The sequence below is a fragment of the Puma concolor genome, chromosome D4, assembly GCF_028749965.1.
Source record: "Puma concolor isolate L17-30 chromosome D4, mPumCon1.1.hap2, whole genome shotgun sequence".
Classification (NCBI taxonomy): Eukaryota; Metazoa; Chordata; class Mammalia; order Carnivora; family Felidae; genus Puma; species Puma concolor.
In genome coordinates, this window is record NC_141679.1 from 4974247 (window position 1) to 4992852 (window position 18606).

General features: G+C 48.8%; 1 protein-coding gene across 2 annotated transcripts in view; it reads right to left on the reverse strand.

The window, feature by feature from the left end:
- SPTLC1 (serine palmitoyltransferase long chain base subunit 1) overlaps window positions 1–17864 on the reverse strand; it is a 51154-nt gene extending 33290 nt beyond the window's left edge. The window contains exons 1-5 of one of the 2 annotated variants that reach the window (XM_025931569.2): window positions 17721–17864; window positions 15036–15143; window positions 13225–13319; window positions 2354–2447; window positions 1721–1793 (exon numbers count right to left, since the gene is read on the reverse strand). In XM_025931569.2, the coding sequence (XP_025787354.1) occupies window positions 1721–1793; window positions 2354–2447; window positions 13225–13319; window positions 15036–15143; window positions 17721–17777 (427 nt within the window). In that variant the 5' untranslated portion in view covers window positions 17778–17864. Of the gene's footprint in view, window positions 1–1720; window positions 1794–2353; window positions 2448–3680; window positions 3700–13224; window positions 13320–15035; window positions 15144–17720 lie in introns of those variants that run through there. The other variant, XM_086684849.1, reaches the window with a different exon arrangement.
- Between the last annotated feature and the right edge of the window lie 742 nt (window positions 17865–18606).

The following is an 18606-nucleotide window of genomic DNA, read 5'->3' on the forward strand; positions in this document are numbered from 1 at the left end:
GCTCGGAGCTTGGAGCCTGTTTCCGATTCTGTGTCTCCCTCTCTCTCTGCCCCTCCCCCCGTTCATGCTCTGTCTCTCTCTGTCCCAAAAATAAATAAACGTTGAAAAAAAAAATTAAAAAAAAAAAAAAAAAAAAAAAAAAAAAAGAATATTAACTTACAAACCATCCACTACAGACCTCACGTTTGGGAGCACGTGACAACCAGTAGGTGATCCAAACAGAAAGCTGACTGAGCTATTCTACCAGCTCTGGAAAAACTGGTTTTGAAAAGCTGAAACATTTTTTTTCCATGACTTGATTTGGCATTAAATCTGCTATCTATCCTCTGAAATGAACTCTGAAGCAGGGGTCAAGGCCACATGTGCAAATAAAATCCACAAGAAAGAGAAACGTGTAAGAAAACTATTTTTTTTTTTTTTTTTATTACAGCAAGCAAAAAAAAATCTAGTTTTCTAATACTATATCTCTAGGAAATAATTCCCTACCAATAAAAACCAAGCAAACCAACCGTGTTTGCACTAGACTGGGGCAAAGAGGGAGGCTGATCTGCGCTCTTGAAGTCTCTGATCTTCCCATAAGGACTCGCAGTCAGGATACTTGGTTTCTGGCCATAAGGCTGAAATTAACGAGCTGTGTGACTGTCAGGAAGTCAGGCAGCCTCTCTGAACTTTCTACGCTGCTTCTAAATGGCCGCAATACTGGAATACAAGATTTTTTCCAGCTTAAGATGCTTGGACACCAGCTCTGTTGTCTGTTTCCAATAAAAATCATTTAACTTCTAAGCTAGCTAAGGAATAAAGAAAAGGTGTTCCCTTAAATAAAAACACCTAACTGTTTAAGTGAAAAAAAACCACACGAAGGCCTAGAAATGGAAGTACAAATAGAAGACGGAAGAGATTTCCTGGCTGTCTTCCCCACACGCTGATGCTGCTAAGCCAGGAAATTATTTCCAGTAACATCTTCATTTGAACAATTATGTAACGAGGAGGCTGCCCGGCTGGAGGCATGTCCCAGCCCCTCCACGGCAAGGCCTCACCTAGGTTCTGTGCCACACTGGAGTGTGGCAGTGACACGCGACGCCCCCACCTGCCTCAAAGGGACCGCTGCAGGCACCCCTCCCCACCTGTGGTGCGACTTCAGCCAGGTGGACGAGCTCGGTGCCCCCTGGCACTGGAGGAAGGCTACGAGGAAGAACCAGGTTCCTGCACGACTATGAAGAGCGGAGCCACCTGCCGTCACACACACAGACACAAACTGGGTCTCTCGGGGCACACGCAGCAGCGGCGGCGGCGGCGGCGGCGGTGGCGTGGGCCTCGCCCTCCGGGAGACGGTGCACCTAAGGCACCTGTGTCTTTTCTCGGTGAGCGACACTCAGTCTCAGACCAGGGCCCCTCCCGCCACGATGCCAAACACGGACAGCACTCACCCACCCATCTTTCCCAAGGAGCTTTGAAATCACATCGAGTCAATTCTTAAAAGCAGTAGTTTGGAGGTGCCTGGGTGGCTCAGTTGGTTAAGCATCCAACTTCTGCTCGGGTCGTGATCTCGCGGTTCATGAGTTTGAGCCCCACGTCAGGCTCTCTGTCAGCACAAAGCCTGCTTCAGATCTTGTTTCCTTCTCTCTTTGCCCCTCCCCTGCTCACATGCACTCTTTCTCAAAAATAAACATTAAAAAAAAAAAAAAAAAGCAGCAGTTTGGAAGAGAGGGCAGAAACATACCGAATGTGCCGTAAAACCCTCTAGGCCCGCAGGTCCCCACGCCGTACTTCCTCAAGGACACCAAAGCCGCTGCCTTCGTGGATGTAAGAAAAATCAGGTTTTAATAACATATCTTTCAGAGTTCAAAACTGGCATATCCTATTCTTCAACCCACATGGCAACCCGCCCCCCAACTTTGCTTCCTTTCTTAGAACCGTGGCCATTCTAACAACAGGATATAAAGAGCAGACACATGTAAAGATTTAGGGACAGAACTTAAAACGTGGAGAAGTTGTGTTTTAACCTATCCAAACTTGGTTAACTCAATGCCTTTATACTTTGTGGCGTTTCCAGGCAAAAGTCTGTCCTCCAAACAGCTTCCTGGCCCGTACTCCCAACGGGAGATGGACTGGGTTCCCAGACGTGCCTCCCACGACTACCTGGGCCGCCTCCCGCGGCTCTCTGTGTGTCACCGCCACGGAGCCACGTCAGACGCCCGTATCGCCCACCCTCTGTCGAGACCAGGTTCCGGCTCTGCCGGGCGACAGTGACGGCACCAGCAGCAGAGAGCGCCCTTCCTGACGCCCTCTGTTTGTCTATTTCAGGCCCAGTTTCGCAGGGAATCCTGCTGCCTCCAGCGCGGGGGCCGCTTACCTTGACCCGAGGGTCATCCAGTAATCCAAGAAAATTAAACGAGGCGAAGTTTACACATTTTTTTCCATTCACCACAATGTTGTGGCTCGGAGGGCTGGGGAAAGAGAGGAGAGAGGTACCTGTGAACAGATGTTCACGTTACAGGGACGCGGCACCACCCACCCTGGTGGCTCACGAGACACACAAGTGTTGTCACTCTGCCCGACCTGCATCCTCGTCTTCCAGCTCTTTTTGTTAGTTCTAACACGTACAGTTAGCAAATGGTACGTTAAAAATCGGCCATTAGCTCTATTCATATTAGGCTACTTTGTTCTACTTAGGTAAAAAAAAAAAAGTGAGTGATAATTCCAACACAGATTAGTGGTAAATCTTTTTGATTTTAAAACTCATGAAGAAACAAGTAAATGAAGTACCTCAGAAAAAACTCTGGAATAAGACAAATAGGAAGGAAATCTAAAAACATCACCATCAAAAGCAAGAACAGGCAGAACGAGCTCTGGCCTTGTAGTTAAGTGGCTCAAAAATACACGTTAACTCTGGAAAGCCACCGAAAAAAGTACGCAGGGGTTCTGAAGTTAGTGCTGGATTACTGCTCGAGAGGTAGGGTGTGGGGCAGACAGGGTGGCCAGCAGCCCGGGAGCACGAACCGGAGTTGGGCCGGGACAGGAGACAGCTACTGAGGCCACCTGCCACGCCCCCTGCTGACAACACTCCTCAAGGCCACGCTTCAAAAACACGGGGCCAAACCGGGGGTCACGAGCTAGCGAGGCCAACGTGGTCTCGACCAGGCTCTTGGGGCCAAAGGAAGCCGCGAGCCGAGCGGGACGGAGGCCGTCAGAGCACAGGCCCAAGGCAAGGACTGTGGCGCGAGCCTGCCTCAGTTGCACACGTGCACCCCTGTGCACACGCGCTGCTCTGGAAGACGTGCTGCCGTCAGAAAAGACTGGAAACACGGCTCTCGGGACGTGCGATCAGAACTGGCTTCTTGTGCGAGAAACAGAACATGTGGGAACGCAGGGAAGGAAGACAACGGGCACTTGAAGTAAATTCACAGAAGTAGGTGAACCTGTACAAGAGGCAGGAGGACGCAGGGAAGGGCTGCGGTCAGCCAGACAGACGCCCTCTGCCTCTTGGCTCCTGGTGGCTCCAGGAGCTCGGGGACGCTCCTCGGCCGCTGGGGGTCTCGGCTTCTTCATCTCTAAAGTATGGAAGGAACCCACCTCTCAGGGTCATTGCTAGATAAGGGCCTGGCCCGTCACAGGTGCTCTCTAAATATTTCCCTCCCTCTTCCCTTTGGCCTCAGGGGCTTCTCCTTCAAGCCACCTACTCTGCTTCTGAATCCAGCGTTCATTCAGTCTCCTGCTTCTCGCCCTTGAGTTTCCCGGTGGTCCCGGTGTGGAGGTGCTGGCACCCACACAGACATGGAAAACCAAAACACGTGCGTGGACAAGTCTGTACTAAGGCTGCTGCTGGAAAAGTCACGGCCACTGTACGAAAACTAACACGCAATCAAACCGTCAAAAGGAAGTACGCCCAAAGCCCCTAACCACAGCCGGCAAGCTGCCAAGAGGCACCACGGCGTAGGGACACAAGGATCTTGTTTCTGTCCGGCACTGGGAGCGGCGGGGGGGAACCAGTCTCCAGCAAGGAACGCGGGAGTATGAGAACCTTCAGGGTCTCTCCCAGGAGCAAATAAAGCCAATCTAGAAAGACATCTCCATAATCAAGGCCTCAGAGGACTAGCTGGAGGAAACATAAAACCCTTTCCAATCCAAACTCACAACCTCACTATTAGTGAGAGTCAGTAATTTCAAGTGAATTTAGAAACAGGATGATGCTTTATCAGAAGGAAACTAGTATTCCAAAACCCCATTAACAATGGGTTGAGGGGGCGCCTGGGTGGCTCAGTCGGTTAAGCACCCTGACTCTTGATTTCGGCTCAGGTCGTGATCTCACGGTTTGTGGGCTCCGTGCTGATCGCGAGGAGCCTGCCTGGGGTTTTCCCCCTCCCTCTGCTCCTCCCGTGCTCACTCACTGTCTCTCAAAAGAAATAAACATTAAAGAAACCAAACAAACAAAAACCATGGGTCGGGTACCAGTGCCAGAACAGGCACCCAGAGCGAGGAAAGACTAGAACTCCAGAGAACTGTGCACACAAATACCTGTGAGTGACAGCAGCTGCCCCACAAACTACCAAATTACACACCTCTCTTCCCTATGGAGAAAAATAAACTTGGATAAACATGTACCCAGATTAATTCTAGACATATTAAAACCATAAAAGATGTTTTCGAAGACATAACAGATGAAAATGTAAAAAAAAACAGATGAAAATGTGACCTTGGAGTAGGAACCATTGCTGGTAAGTCCCCGAACACAGTGAGACCAAAATGGATGAATCTGAGTCAAAATGAAGAATTTTGGTTCGATGAAGACACCACACAGTCAACAGCCGGTGATAAAGAGATTTACTGTACTTTAGTGAATCTATGATGCCAACAGTAGGTTTTTGCCTACCGCCAAGAAAGAAAACCAGTGCCAACTAAAAGGTAACATTCTGTCGTGTTAGAATTTTGTAGTTTACGTTTAATGAACACTTCTACTAGGTACGCTTCGACACAGATTTGTCCCAGTACGTCCGTACTTGTGAAAAGGAAAACATAAGCAGGGTAAGTCCATCGACACAGTCCTAACCTCTTCGCCCAAGTCTCCACTGTTCGTTCTCCCGAGTCGTGGATTTCACGGGTGTTCAGACAACACGCTCCCCCCGCCACCAAGAGGACCCCGTGTTGTCTAGGATGCTCCCCCACCATCTCTGAGGTTACCTGGCAGGTTAGTGTCCCCCACGCTCCAAATTCTGACACTGGGACTTCCCTACTGGACTCAACTCATCTTTCCCCCGACCGAACGACAATTCTAAAAGCGAGCCGGGATCACCCACAGGCAGAGATCTGACAAAGGGACGTTCAAAGCCTTCGTCAGTGCAGCCTCTTGTCTCCGGCTTGGAGGGGTCGGGCCCCTTCCCCCGCCAACCGCTGATTTACCTGCCAGCAGCGTCTGTAACAACCGAAGTGCTGGCAGTGGGCACAGCCGTGAGCAAGTGCTCGATACACAGGTGGGGACACCCCCCCCCCCCGGCACTGCTAATGACGGTTCTCAGCTGCAGGATTCATCCCCACTTCAGAGGTTGTGAAACAGGAAAAGCAAAAAGAACGTGCATCTTGAAGTCAACGTAATAGAATACTACCTCAACAAGTGACCACAGATTAAAGTCTACATGGTACACGGGATTCGTGCTAATCAAAAAACAGGCGAAGAATGCGGTAAAAGAAGAGGTGAGACATATGAAGGGGCACTCACACAAGGGGAAGACCCCGGCAGCTAGTCAGTGGACGAAATGATACTCAAAGGCTCCGACAATCAGAAAAATACAAAATAAAACAATGTTAGCCAACAGGGCTATGGGGAAACTGGACCCCATAGACTAACTCGGGGGAGTGGATGGGTGCATCACCATGTAGAGAAGTCCCCCAGGGAAATGAGACAGGCATGTGTCAGCCCCCCACTCCTGGTTCCAGAGAGAGTCCCCACACGGGGATAATCGCCAGATTTTTTGCGGCAGTGGGGAGTGGGGAGAGCTGAAATGCCCATCGTGACGGAAACAGCGAATACACAACCGAATGGCACGCAGCAGTCAGAGGAACTGAACAAGAAGTACATCAGGAGTCCCCGCGGCATCTGTCTGCCCTGCTCTGAGGTTTCCCTGTTGTCACTTAACACCAGCTAACGTCCTTTTTACTTGACTGTTGGGCTGTCTGTCCCAAAAGAACCAAGATTTTGATTTAGCGTATGTGCTCAGCACATTCCTAGAACATAGCAGGCACTCAAATGCATGTTCAAAAAGCAAGTGTGAATAAAAAATCAGAGTGAAGTCTGCAGCACAAAATTAAAAACATACATTCACAAACCGTTAAGATGTGGTTCCAAAGGCACTGTGCAATTAACAAAGGCAAACCCCAAGTGGACCCCGGATGCCAGGAGGTGAGGCTGGGAGGGGAGTGGCACCACTCAATGTCAATCACAGGAAGGACTGTTGACTACAGACCCTGACAGAATAAACCACCAATTACAGGCCCCAACAGGAGAGATGGACATAGCATCTCCTATAAAAAACTGACCCTCCCTGGACTTTCGCTTTCCTCCAGTGGACTTTCATTAAAACAACCCCTCTCGACTTCCTCCTCCTCCGAGAAGTAACATTCTTCTCCCTTCTTTGCTGCACTTGCCTGTGGTTTAGCCATAGCTTGCTGGTCCAAAATTGCAATCTTCTTTTATTCCCAAACAAACCCGTTTTTACTGGTAAAATAACTATTTTTAAGATCAACGATACATGCATAATAATAAAATGCATCATTTTAATAACATACAGTGCGTAACATCAAGTGACGAGTGACGGCTCAATGGAAGTATTACAGTGGGGAGGAGAAGGGATGGAAGGAAACCAGAGAGGAGGTGCACGGAGCTGCCCTGTGTGGGCGCTGACCGGAGAGGAGAGGGTTAGCACCTGTGTCTACAAGAGGCCCCTCGTGGAGAAAAATAACACAGGGCCTCAAATGAACCAGAAGACAAGCTCCTGGCACATCTGGCTGAGAAAGGCACACAAACAAGGGAAACGTGACCCCACAGATGTGCCCCTGTACTCATCCGCATGCAAAGGACTGTGTGTGCTTTACATCTGCACGCTCAACATAATCCTATCAACTGCTTCCTGCTGATACATTGGAAAACATTAAGAAACGGACAATTACTAAATGACTGTAGCCAAAACTTCCTTTAAAAACTTTAAACAGCTTCAAAAACTCACTGAAGGGGCACCTGGGTGGCTCAGTCGGTTGAGCGTCCGACTTCGGTGCAGGTCATGATCTCACAGTCTGTGAGTTTGAGCCCCGCGTTGGGCTCTGTGCTGCCAGCTCAGAGCCTGGAGTCTGCTTTGGATTCTGCGTCTCCCTCTCCCTCTGCCCCTCCCTTGCTCTTGCTCTGTCTCTCTCTGTCTCAAAAATAAATAAAAACATTAAAAAACAACAACAACAACAACAACAACAACCTCACTGAAGACCTTAAACCCAGGATTAAAAACCTAGGATCAACAGAACGCACACCACAACAAATACACACTTGTCAGAAGGCGGAGGAGGGTCAGTAAAGTACCTTCCAGACTGAGAAGGCCTTTAAGATCGAAAAATGACACTGCTGACAGAGTTTCCTCAGGGCAACTTACTGACGGGGGTTGAGGCCGGTGGACAGTCCAAGCGGCATGCAGCCACTCTCGGCCCCCCCCTCCCCCCAAAGCCAGACGACCCTAATCCCCAGCGTTTATGGAGCAAGGCCACAGTGGTGAGGTCACAAGGTAGTTCTCTAAACCAGAGCCTTCCGTACACCAGTGATCCCCACCCGCTACCTAAAGGGCGCCTTCTTCAAGGAAGATCGGAGCAGCCTTCCCCACTGCGGTACACGCAGCCCCGAGGGAGGGCACGCTGCACGGGCTGAAGATGGTGCCAGTGTTGTGAGCACTGCCCCGGCACTGTGGCTAAGGAAGCGGTAAGACTAGTAACATCTGATATCAGAACCGGACCAGGCACGGGAAGGGAAAACAAGAGAAGAAACTCATTTTTCCACACACGTGTTAAAAATCCCAAACATCAGCGAAACAAATCCAGCAACGTACACAAACTTACCAAAAGGCCCTGCTTAAATAGAGTTTATTCCAGGAACGGGAGGATTTCGTATTAATACGAAGACCTAGCAGTGACTTCCGGTAAACAAAACAGAAGGAAGGGAAAAACCCCTTTCAACCTGTGCCCTCTTCGATGGCACATAAAATGCCTCCAAGGTCTGTGTATCTGATGCTCCGAAGACCAGGACCCAAGGAGAGAGGACGCATTGTGTGTGAGAGGTCAAAGCAGAGAGAAAGCTGCGTGTGGGCGGGCAGTGAGGAGCCGGGCCCCAGCTCCTGGAAAATGCTCCCACGCTGGGGACAAGGCTGCCTGTGCACGTGGGGCCAGGCGGGTGGGCTACAGGCAGCCTGAAAACCTTCTTAGGAGAAGCACAGATCATTCACACAGATCCCCTTCCTGCTCTGTAGAAAGACAGGAGACTTACTCTCTGATAAGGCATGACTATAAACTCAAAGTCCAAAGGACAACTGGAGGGAGGGGGCCCTGCTGAAACCAGAAATCAGATAGAAGTCTACAGAATGAAAAATGGGACACTGAGCCCTCCTCTTTGAAAACAAAGGAGTAAATCTTGGTAATCCCGGATTAAAAGAAGGAAGATTTTAAGATCTAACACAAAAGCACAAGAAACAAACGGACAAAAGAGACAGACTGGACTTCATTAAAATTAAAAACATTTGTGCTTCGAAGCACAGGATCAGGGAAGTGACAAACAGAATGGGGGAAATATCTGCCTGTCATATATTTGATAAGGGAATGGCATCCAAAAAATATAAAGAACTCTTACAATTCAATGATAAAAGACAACCACCCCCCCCCCCCCCCGCAAAATGGGCAAAATGGCTTAAGCGGGTAATTCTCCAGAGAAGATATATAAGTGGCCAAGTAGCACATGAAAAGACGCTCATTTTCATCAGTCATCAGGGAAATGCAGTGGGGTCCCACCTCCCACCTCCCGCCCCCCCGGGGGGGCTGTGATGAAAGACGGTAAGCGTAGGCCAAGAGGTGGAGAATCACAACTCTCACGTCCTGCTGGTGGGAATGGAAAACGATTCAGAAGCTTTGTAAAACGGACTGGTGGTTCCTCAGAGTAAGCTCCCGTATAACTCAACAAACCCCATTCTCAGGTACACACTCAGGAGAAATAAACACCCGTGCCCGCACACGCAGCCATTCAAAGGAGTTCACATACGGATATACTTTTTCTTCTTTCGAGTGGAAACAATCCAAACGCCCAACGGCTGACAAATATACAACCAAAGTGTGACAAGTGTAGAGTGAAATTATTTTATTATTCCGCCATAAAACTGAATGAAGCACTGACACAAGCTATGACACAGGACAAACCTGGAAGAGATGCCACTAAGTGAAGGAAAGCAACACCAAGGGCCGCAAACTGCGGGACTCCTTTGGTACGAAATGTCTAGAAGAGTCAGATGCGGAGAAAGTAGATTAGGGGGTGTCAGGGGCTGGGGGAAGGGGAGAGAACAAGAGTGGCTGTAGGATTTCTTTCCGGGGTGATAAAAACATTCTGAAATAAGATGATGGCCATGGTTGCACAGCTCTGAGAACATACTAAAACCCACTTAACTGTGGTGAATTAAAAGGGTGGCTTTTCTGGCCCGCAGATGATACGCCAATAAGGCTGGTTTTTAAAGAAAAAAATCTCTCCAGGTTAAGTAACTTCACTTTCTCTTGTGTCAACTTGGCACTGAATGAAAAGCCCTCCTGCGTGAATTGAAAAGTAACCAAGATCATCAACCACAGCAAAACGGCCTTCAAGATTCTCTGTGGTTTTTACGACTGTTTACACACCGCTCGCGACGACAGTGAAAATGTTGCACACGGTGACACGAATATGGATGCTGTGGGTCACCAGACGCTGAGGTTGTCTGACAGACCAGTAAGAACCGGTAACACGAGCACACCAGGGCCAAAGAGAATACGAAGCCCTTTTAGGATGCGTAAGGTCTCCAAAAACGAGTTCCACAGAGCTTCCTCGGGAGGCTCTGCGCACGTCCTGACTGCGGGTGGGGGGGCCAGGGAAGGCGGCTCTGGGCAGCGGTCGGGCCGCTACGGGCAGCGGGTACGTGTGAGCGTTCGGAATGCAGACGGCAGGACGAGTCACACCGACGCGGGGAAGCGAGCAAGCGGGCCAACGAATGAGGAAAACAGGAGTGTGCGAGCAAACGTAACCCCGATGCCGAAAACAAAGGATGCCGAGCTCCACCAATGAATGATACTGACGCGGCCACAAAACTGGGCGCACCAAGTAATCCAGGGACACGCGGTGCAGCCACAAACCTGCCAGGAGGAGGGCGGAAAGGCCCGCGGGTGCTCGTGGCAGGTGCCCAGGAGGCCGCACCACAGCCGGGGCCACACAGGCCACCGCCCTTCCCGGGGCCGCGGCCGCCTTTCTCGGCCACACAAAAGTGGCAGAGGGGCGACTGCGGCCCGGGGAGGGCGGGTGTGCGTGTTCTCGGAGAGCCGGCCTTTACCTCCTGCAATTCACGGACAAAATGAAAACCGGAAAAGAACGAATATAATCAAGAAATAACAGCATAAGCAAGTTCCTTAGAAAAATACAGGAAAATCGCAGGGAAAAAAAAGAGAGGCTAAAGAAACACCGTGATCGCTTCTAGACAGTCGGGATCTGGACGATCCGTGAGGACGGACGGCACGGCGGATGGCAGTTTTTCTCACACAAACTTACGCATGTGCATAACTTAAAGACCCTATCGGTATAATCTGGCACGGTAACTGCTTGGGGCAGAAAAGTCATCTGTCATCTCAACAGACACAGGAAAACTTGGGATAACACTTAATATTCTGATTTAAAAAAAGTTCCCTTAGCAGATGGAGAAGAGAAAGGAAGACCGTAACTTGATCCAGATGATCTCTGAGAAGCCACCGACACACTGAGGCCCCTGTCACCACTCCCATCGACACTGCACTGGGAGGTGTGCAGTAACACAGGAACAGAAAGAAGAAGATGCTCCTCCCGACAGAAATGAATACGCTCTGGTACCTAGGGACGAATCTATTAAAAGATACACAACATCATGTCCTGGTTGTTAAGCAGGCGTTACCATGGGTGGAAACCGATGAAGGATACACGCGGGATGTCCCTGGATTATTTCTCACAACCGCATGTGAATCTCTTATTTCAAAATAAAAAGTAGAAAAAAAAAAGATAAGCAGTCTTTATGAAGAAAGCTATGTAACTTTACTGCAGGACATAAGAGACCTAAGTATACGAGTGACACCCCGGGCACGTGGTGACAAGATTCAGTATCAGCAAGATTCCAATTAATCCAAATCGGTGCACTGCCTGGCCGCAAACCCAAGCTCCATTTTTGGTCAAATGTGATCAGTCACACTGACACTCACACCGAAGGAGACAGTTGTGAGCAGTCCAAGCAATTCTGAAGAACAAGGAGGTGCAGGACTCACTCTAGTCAAGGCCTGTTCTTTTTTAAAATGTGTATTTTGAGAGAAAGAGAGAGAGAGTGCATGCAGAAACACGAGCAGGGGAGGAGCAGAGAGAGGAAGAGACAGAATCCCAGGCAGGCCCCATGCTGTCAGTGCAGAGCCTGATGCGGGGTTCGATCCCGCTAACCAGGAGATCAGGACCTGAGCTGAGATCAAGAGTCAGACGCTCAACCAACCGAGCCTCCCAGGTGTCCCAGAGCCTATTCTTTTTTTTTTTTAATTTTTTTTTTTCAACGTTTATTTATTTTTTGGGACAGAGAGAGACAGAGCATGAATGGGGGAGGGGCAGAGAGAGAGGGAGACACAGAATCGGAAACAGGCTCCAGGCTCCGAGCCATCAGCCCAGAGCCCGACGCAGGGCTCGAACTCACGGACCGCGAGATCGTGACCTGGCTGAAGTCGGATGCTTAACCGACTGCGCCACCCAGAACCTATTCTTAAGCTGTGCTATTTATATGAAGTTCTGGCATAAGGAGAGACAAATATACCAAAAGAATAGAAATAAAGCCAGAATCAGACCTGTTAGAAGGACATGTACACAAAAGAAGGGAAATCTCTACTCAGCGGCAGAAAGTGGACAATTCAACTTAGGAATGCTGGGATAGCTGACCACCATACAGAAACAGGCAAATTCAGCCTCTGGGTGGGGGAAGGACTTCACCACAGCATCAACGACAAGTAAGTGCGAGGTGAGAACATGTAAAAATTCCGTAGGACCAAAGAAAGCATGACATGAAGAATACAAGACTCCCTCAGATCAGACCAGAAGTGGGAGGATACACACTCAGGAAACACCCTGCATCACAGTTTTATAGACAAACTACTGAATCATCTCCTGGCGTCAGGCAGACGTGTTAAAAGTACAAAGATAAGCAAAGGAGAGACATCCACCAACTTCAAGGCAATGGTTATCCTGTGTGGGAGATACGAGAAAGTGGTAGATGGGAAGGGGTTTCTTTAGCAGTAACTGAAATGTTTTCTTTCTTTTGTAAGGTAGATTTGAAGACAGCAAAACGTTCATGCCTATTGATTCCGGGCGGTGGGTATGCCTGTGTCAGGTATTTTCCGTAAACTTAAAACACTTCTTAGCTGAAGAAAGCAGATACGGCAAGAAAGATATGCAACAGGGGAAGCCGAGTCAGAGCCGGAAAAGACCCTGGAAGCAGGGAGGGAGGCGGCGCAAGCAGGCTCAAGGGTCAGAGCCGGGGCTGGGAGTCAGCGTCGCCCGCAGCTGACGAGTCAACGGCAGTGAGCGCACTCTGCTAACACCCGCTCACGAAGGTGCCCACGCAGATCTAGACTCCAAAACAACCACGGTGAGGAAAAGCAGGAGCGCCGCTTTTCATTTTAAGCATGTCTCGCCACTGGACGTATTATTGTGAGCATGTATCGTTCCCCCAAAAATCATTTTGTTAACAGAAGAAAGGACGAACTGCAATGCCCAAATCGGAAACTATGCACAACGGCCACACCGTCCTTAGAACAGAGTTATATACTGGGATCTAAAGCAGAGTGTTTCCGATCTCCGGAAATTTCTGGATGTTTTATTTCTGTTAAAAAAGAAATACCACACAAACCAGTGTGTGCTTTGGCGAGTATACCCACGGGAGACCAAGTGCAAGTCCGTGGAGGAGTGAACCAATTTACCCTGAAACGACGTTGTAGTTGAGAGCAGGATGGTCTCCGGAGACGGGAGGGACAAGAGGTTCCGGCTGCCACTCTTCAATCAGCTCCTCCTTTTCCTACGGGAGGAAAGGAGTTAAAATACAGCAGGGTCTAGTCACGGGACGGCGACCGTTCTGTCCCCAGATTTCTGCTACAAATCAACCAATAAATTCCTCATCTGCTTCTGCCGACGACCGCGCGGCAGAGAGCGGCAGCCCCGAGGCCACCTGCGGCCGTGGAGACGGGTGTTAGAAGCGGCCAGCGATCCCCTCGTGTGCGAGAGATTGCAGGTCTACAGAGCCCAGACCCGGGCACTGCGCCTGTGATGCCAGAAGGGAAGCTTTACAAGCACCACTGCCATGGTCACAGTTTGTGTTCTTCCCTGGCTTTCAGGGGAAGATGGCCATGGGTACCGGATCTTGCTGAGTTTGGCTTTCAGAGGACTGCCCTAAAATCACGGTTGGTCATTCTTTAAAAAAATGTCTATGTGCATGGATTGCCATGTGTAGAAATGAAAACTCAAAAGACTACGAATGATCCACCCCTTAAAAAGCCGAGCTAGAAACCAGCTGCACGGCCACCCGATCACTCCCGAGGAGTTCTGAAACGCCAAGGACCTCTGCCCTGGATGGCCCAGTCTTCCTGCAGTGCTGTCCAGAGCGTTCCCTGGCATGCTAATCCCACAGGTAGTCAGGACAAGAGGGGGGGAGGGCGGGCATCTCCGGTCAAGGTTAGCACACGTCTCCAAACACAGGTTCAAAGATCCATTGGCCTAGAAAAGGTTATGCAAAATCACGCAATGAGATCTCTCCTACTCTGCTTTAGTCAGGCCTCCAAAACGTTTTTGCCCTCAGAACAAAACGTTCCGATGGCCCGGGGACCATCTGCTGCACGTCCCCAGGGGGGACACGGCCTGACACCCCCCCCCCCCGCGATTAATATTAACGACCAGGACGACCACAGCCAGGGAGTGCAACCGGGGAAGCGATGGCCACGCTGCTGCGTTCATTCTGTTCCCCAGCACTTGTTCCTGGGACGGCTCGGTCTCCGTGCTGTACTCAGTGCTGCTGGGTGAGCCCAAGTTGTTGAGCTTTTTATAAGCATTCGGGCACGGTGCTACAGGGGCTGGGCGGGGAAACAACCTGAGCGACAGAGACCACACCACAGTCACAACCGCTCTTCCCTCTTGCACTGGGGCACAGTTCCTGAGTGCTCCTACTGAGTGACCAGGATGCACTTCCTGTTCACAAGCGCCCTCATCCCTCCGGCTCACGGAACTCCTCATGGCCTCTAGACGCTTCTGTTTCCTAAGGTTCACCCAGGTAGGCCTTGAGCTGGGCCCCGTACCAGAGAAGGCATCAAAACTGAGTTTGGGGTAGGGAGGTGGGAAGATTCTTTTCAACCCCAAATTTCCTTTAGGAAGAACACAGGGAAAACCTTCATTCAGGTTTCAGAAACTATGGTGGTTTTCCTGAGCAACTCATGTAATCCTGCACATCGACAATCGAAATCCAGAAGCTTCCCTTCTACCATCTATTCCTAAGACTGCTGCTGGCCTCTAGCCACGTGCAGAGGTCTCTGACGTGCAGAGGTCTCTGACGTGGTATTCCTCTCGGTCTTGACTTTATTCCTGGCTTCCCTGTATTTTGGTACCCTGAGGTTTCATGGTCTTTGATTTGTTTACATAACAGAAAACATTTTAACATACCTAGTTCAGTCGCCACAAGTACTTTTTGGAAAGATGTAGCCACTATAATCATACAGTGAATAATAAAAGAAATTTAATTTCTTACCTTGACTGTAAGATCAGATCGTTCTTGTAACTTGTAAGTTTTAGAGAAGAGAAGTCTGATTATCCAGAGAATTAGAATTCCTTCCAAAATAAGATGGTAAGCAGGAGCCTAAGAGTGAGTCAAAAACCAAAAAAGAAATGAAGTGAACCCTTCCAAAATCTGCACATAAAATGTAATGCACCTGTATGTATTGTCTCCCATGACCTATTATTTCTTAAGATTTATTTTCAAACTCCTTTCATTTCCACTCATTCCTTTCCCCATTTCTTTCTTTTTTTTAATCTTTTATTTTATTTTTTAAGACCGAGAGAGAGTGTGAGTAGGGGAGGGGCAGAGAGAGAAGGAAACACAGAATCCGAAGCAGGCTCCGGGCTCCGAGCTGTCAGCACAGAGCCTGATGTGGGGCTCAAACCCACAAACTGTGAGATCGTGACCTGAGCCGAAGTCAGACGCTCAACCGACTGAGCCACCCAGGCACCCCATCCCCACTTCTAACAGTTGGTAATTTCTCCTTCACGTGATAAATCTTTAATAGGGCAGCTTTAAAACCTCTGTAGGAAAGGAATTTAATTTTTAAAATAAAAGCTTATGCGGAATCCCAACAGGTCAAACAATATCAACTATCAGATCCGTCAGACGAGGTGCCTTCCTATTGGTGGGAAAGGACAGTAATGAATGCTGCATAGCTTCACCCGTCTGCTGCCACCCTCATCTACCCCAGATCAGTCAAAAGAGTTACGTGGAAACCAGTTTCCACTATTTTTAGAGTTTTGCACATCTCACTCTATTCTATCTGATAAGCCTCTAATAAGCCTCCTTAAATCCTTCTGGGAACATGGCTGGGGAAAAAAACAAACAAAAAAAAAGACTGTATAAATGACTAAAGGAACGTCAGGTCTTTTTTCTGCAGTAGTTCCCCACAAGTATGCAGTGTGTTTCATGTCAACAGGCATATAGACACCTTACTGAAATTATCCATGCCACGTCTTCAAGTGCACATTTCCAAGACGTACAGCTGACTTTTACGTTTTGCACAACTGGACACGGTAAGTACATGCGGAAGACTCCAGATAGCAACTAAACCTCAGTCAGTTACAGAGTGATCTACTCCAACAGGCCGTCATTGGAAAAATCACTTAAAAGAGACAGTCAGAAATGTAAATACAAACTATTTTGAAACATCAGACAGAAAGAAAGTGAAGATGATTTACCATAGTTTAAAAAAATTCAGAATGTGGCAACAGGAAAGCTGCAAATTCAGAGATGAACTCCTAAGTCAATGTGCAAATATCTTTCTGACTACGTACAAAGGTCACATACACTATTACTTCTTTGTTTTGCTTTTCTCAATAATTATATTCCAGTAGGCAAACATCTGCTAAATCACGAAGCATCCCACTCCAGAAAGAAACCATCCTAAGAAAAACTGAGATACCAATCGTCTAGTGAATTAATCAAAATCACAAATGCAGCTTCTTTTCCTGGAAATGTTACATCCAAGAGGACACCCGAGTCTTGGTCAGTTACGCACCCTTCAAAAAAGAAGCAACAACATACAACAGAAAATTATTCATTTTTTAAAAAATTCAATTTCAGTGGCTCTTCTCTTAGTTACTGTAATTAGCTTAGGATCAGCCATCACTTACACCACACCTGTTCTGTCAACTGTTTTTCAGGAAGCCCTGGAAAGTTCTTTAGTGGAAGACACCATGGTCTCGCCTGGCAGTAGGCAGCTATGTTAAGCTTTTAACAAATCATCAAAAGAAAATTGGTATTTGCTTTAAACAAATACGAGCTCTATAAGCACAGGAATTTTTGCATGTTTGTTCACTGCACTATCCCTAGTGTCTAGATGTGTGCTGTCCCAATACCTTGGCCTCTAGTCACCACGTAACTATGTAAATATACATCTAAATGAAATGAAATGAAATACTTAGTTCCTCACTTGCACTAGACACATTCCAAATGCCTAACTGCCACCTGTGGTTAGTGGCTGCGACACCGAATAGCTCAGATACACAACATGCAGAAAGTTCTACCGGACGGGGTATCGAAGCTCAGTAAACACATGTCAAGTGAAGGAACATTCTCTAAGACTTAAGTTCTGCTATCATAGCTATCACCTGACACACGTGAAACAGACAGCCTTTCAAAGCACTCGTAATTATTCCGCCTTTAAAAATCTCTAAAAAGTGTTCTACCTTTACAAGACAGAAAATGAGCCGCATGTGGAAGAATGACAAACTATTTCATATTCCTAATTCCTAAATCATTCGGCTTCCCTAAACCCTCGCCCCGACAAAAACGAACTCCTTTCTACTGCAATTCGTTCCCCTATTACCTGATCCACAGTCCCGAGGACTTGAAACCCCTAGGACCTTCCCGGGCTGAGATCTTCCACTCCATTTTCACCACCCTGCTTCACCATCAGTCCCAACTCTGGTTTCTGAGGACCAGCCTCGCTCCAGCGCCCCCTCCCACCTGTTCCTTTCCCGTGCCCGGACGGAGACCCTCGGTTCCCGCTCCCGCCCGTGCCTCCCCCGCGAGCCTCTCCAGCGAGGGACGACGAAGGTCCGGGCGTGACCCAGCCAACCCTGCCCGGGACTCAGACCACAAACCCACAGGAGCCGTCCCACCCCTCCAGGGCCGGGTGTGGTCCTGGGCCGCTCGGGCCGCCAAGCTCACCTCGTAGAGCGCCTGGACCATCTCCACCAGTACCCACTGCTCCGCGGCGGTCGCCATAGTCAGCCGCTGGGGCCTCCTTCCGGAAGGCGGGTCTCAGGTACGTCAAACAGAGCGCGGCGCAGCTCAGTGACGTTTCGCTCCTGGGGGCGGGGCTGGCGAGCGCTGGGCACGCCTCCTGGCGCTTGCGCACTGGAGGAAAGCGAGCGGTAGGGGCTTAAGGGGGTGGGTGGAGACCTTGGGGTCTCGCCTGGAGGCCTAGAGGGGTGGGAACTGCGGGATGGCTTTTGTGACAGGTGTTCCCCTGTGGCTGTGAGGTGGCACACCCCGTGCCGGGGCTCTCGGGAGGGAGGGACTAATAATAAATGGCCTTGCCCTGGGCAGGCAGTGTTAGGCAATCACAGAAGTCCTCTTATAAATTACACAAGTAACCCAGGAATGCATTATTATATATTTACAGAAATATAAATGCAAATGGCCACCTCTAACACAGCCCTTACCATGTGTCCTGCATAGACGAAACGCTTGGCGTGTATTAAGCCCTACAGCAGTTTGGTGTGAAATCTAGAACCTTCGTAGGCACCTGCAAACATGGTGTGCGTATACGTACTTGGTTTGTATTTCTTAAATGTAACTGGGACCCTGGGGACAATATTGATCTACAGCTTGGTTTTGCTTTTTTTCTCTTCTTTTTTTCTTGTAATGTTTTTTCCATGTGTCTATACATCTTATATTGTTAATGAAGAAGACTATTTCTTGGAATAACGTGTTGTATATACATATTTCTTGTTCCATTTTATTTAAATATTTTCCTGTTGGTAAACACTTAGGTTGTTTTCCACTTTTCCCTCTGTCACCAACAATGCTGCAGTCTACATCTTCCTGTTTC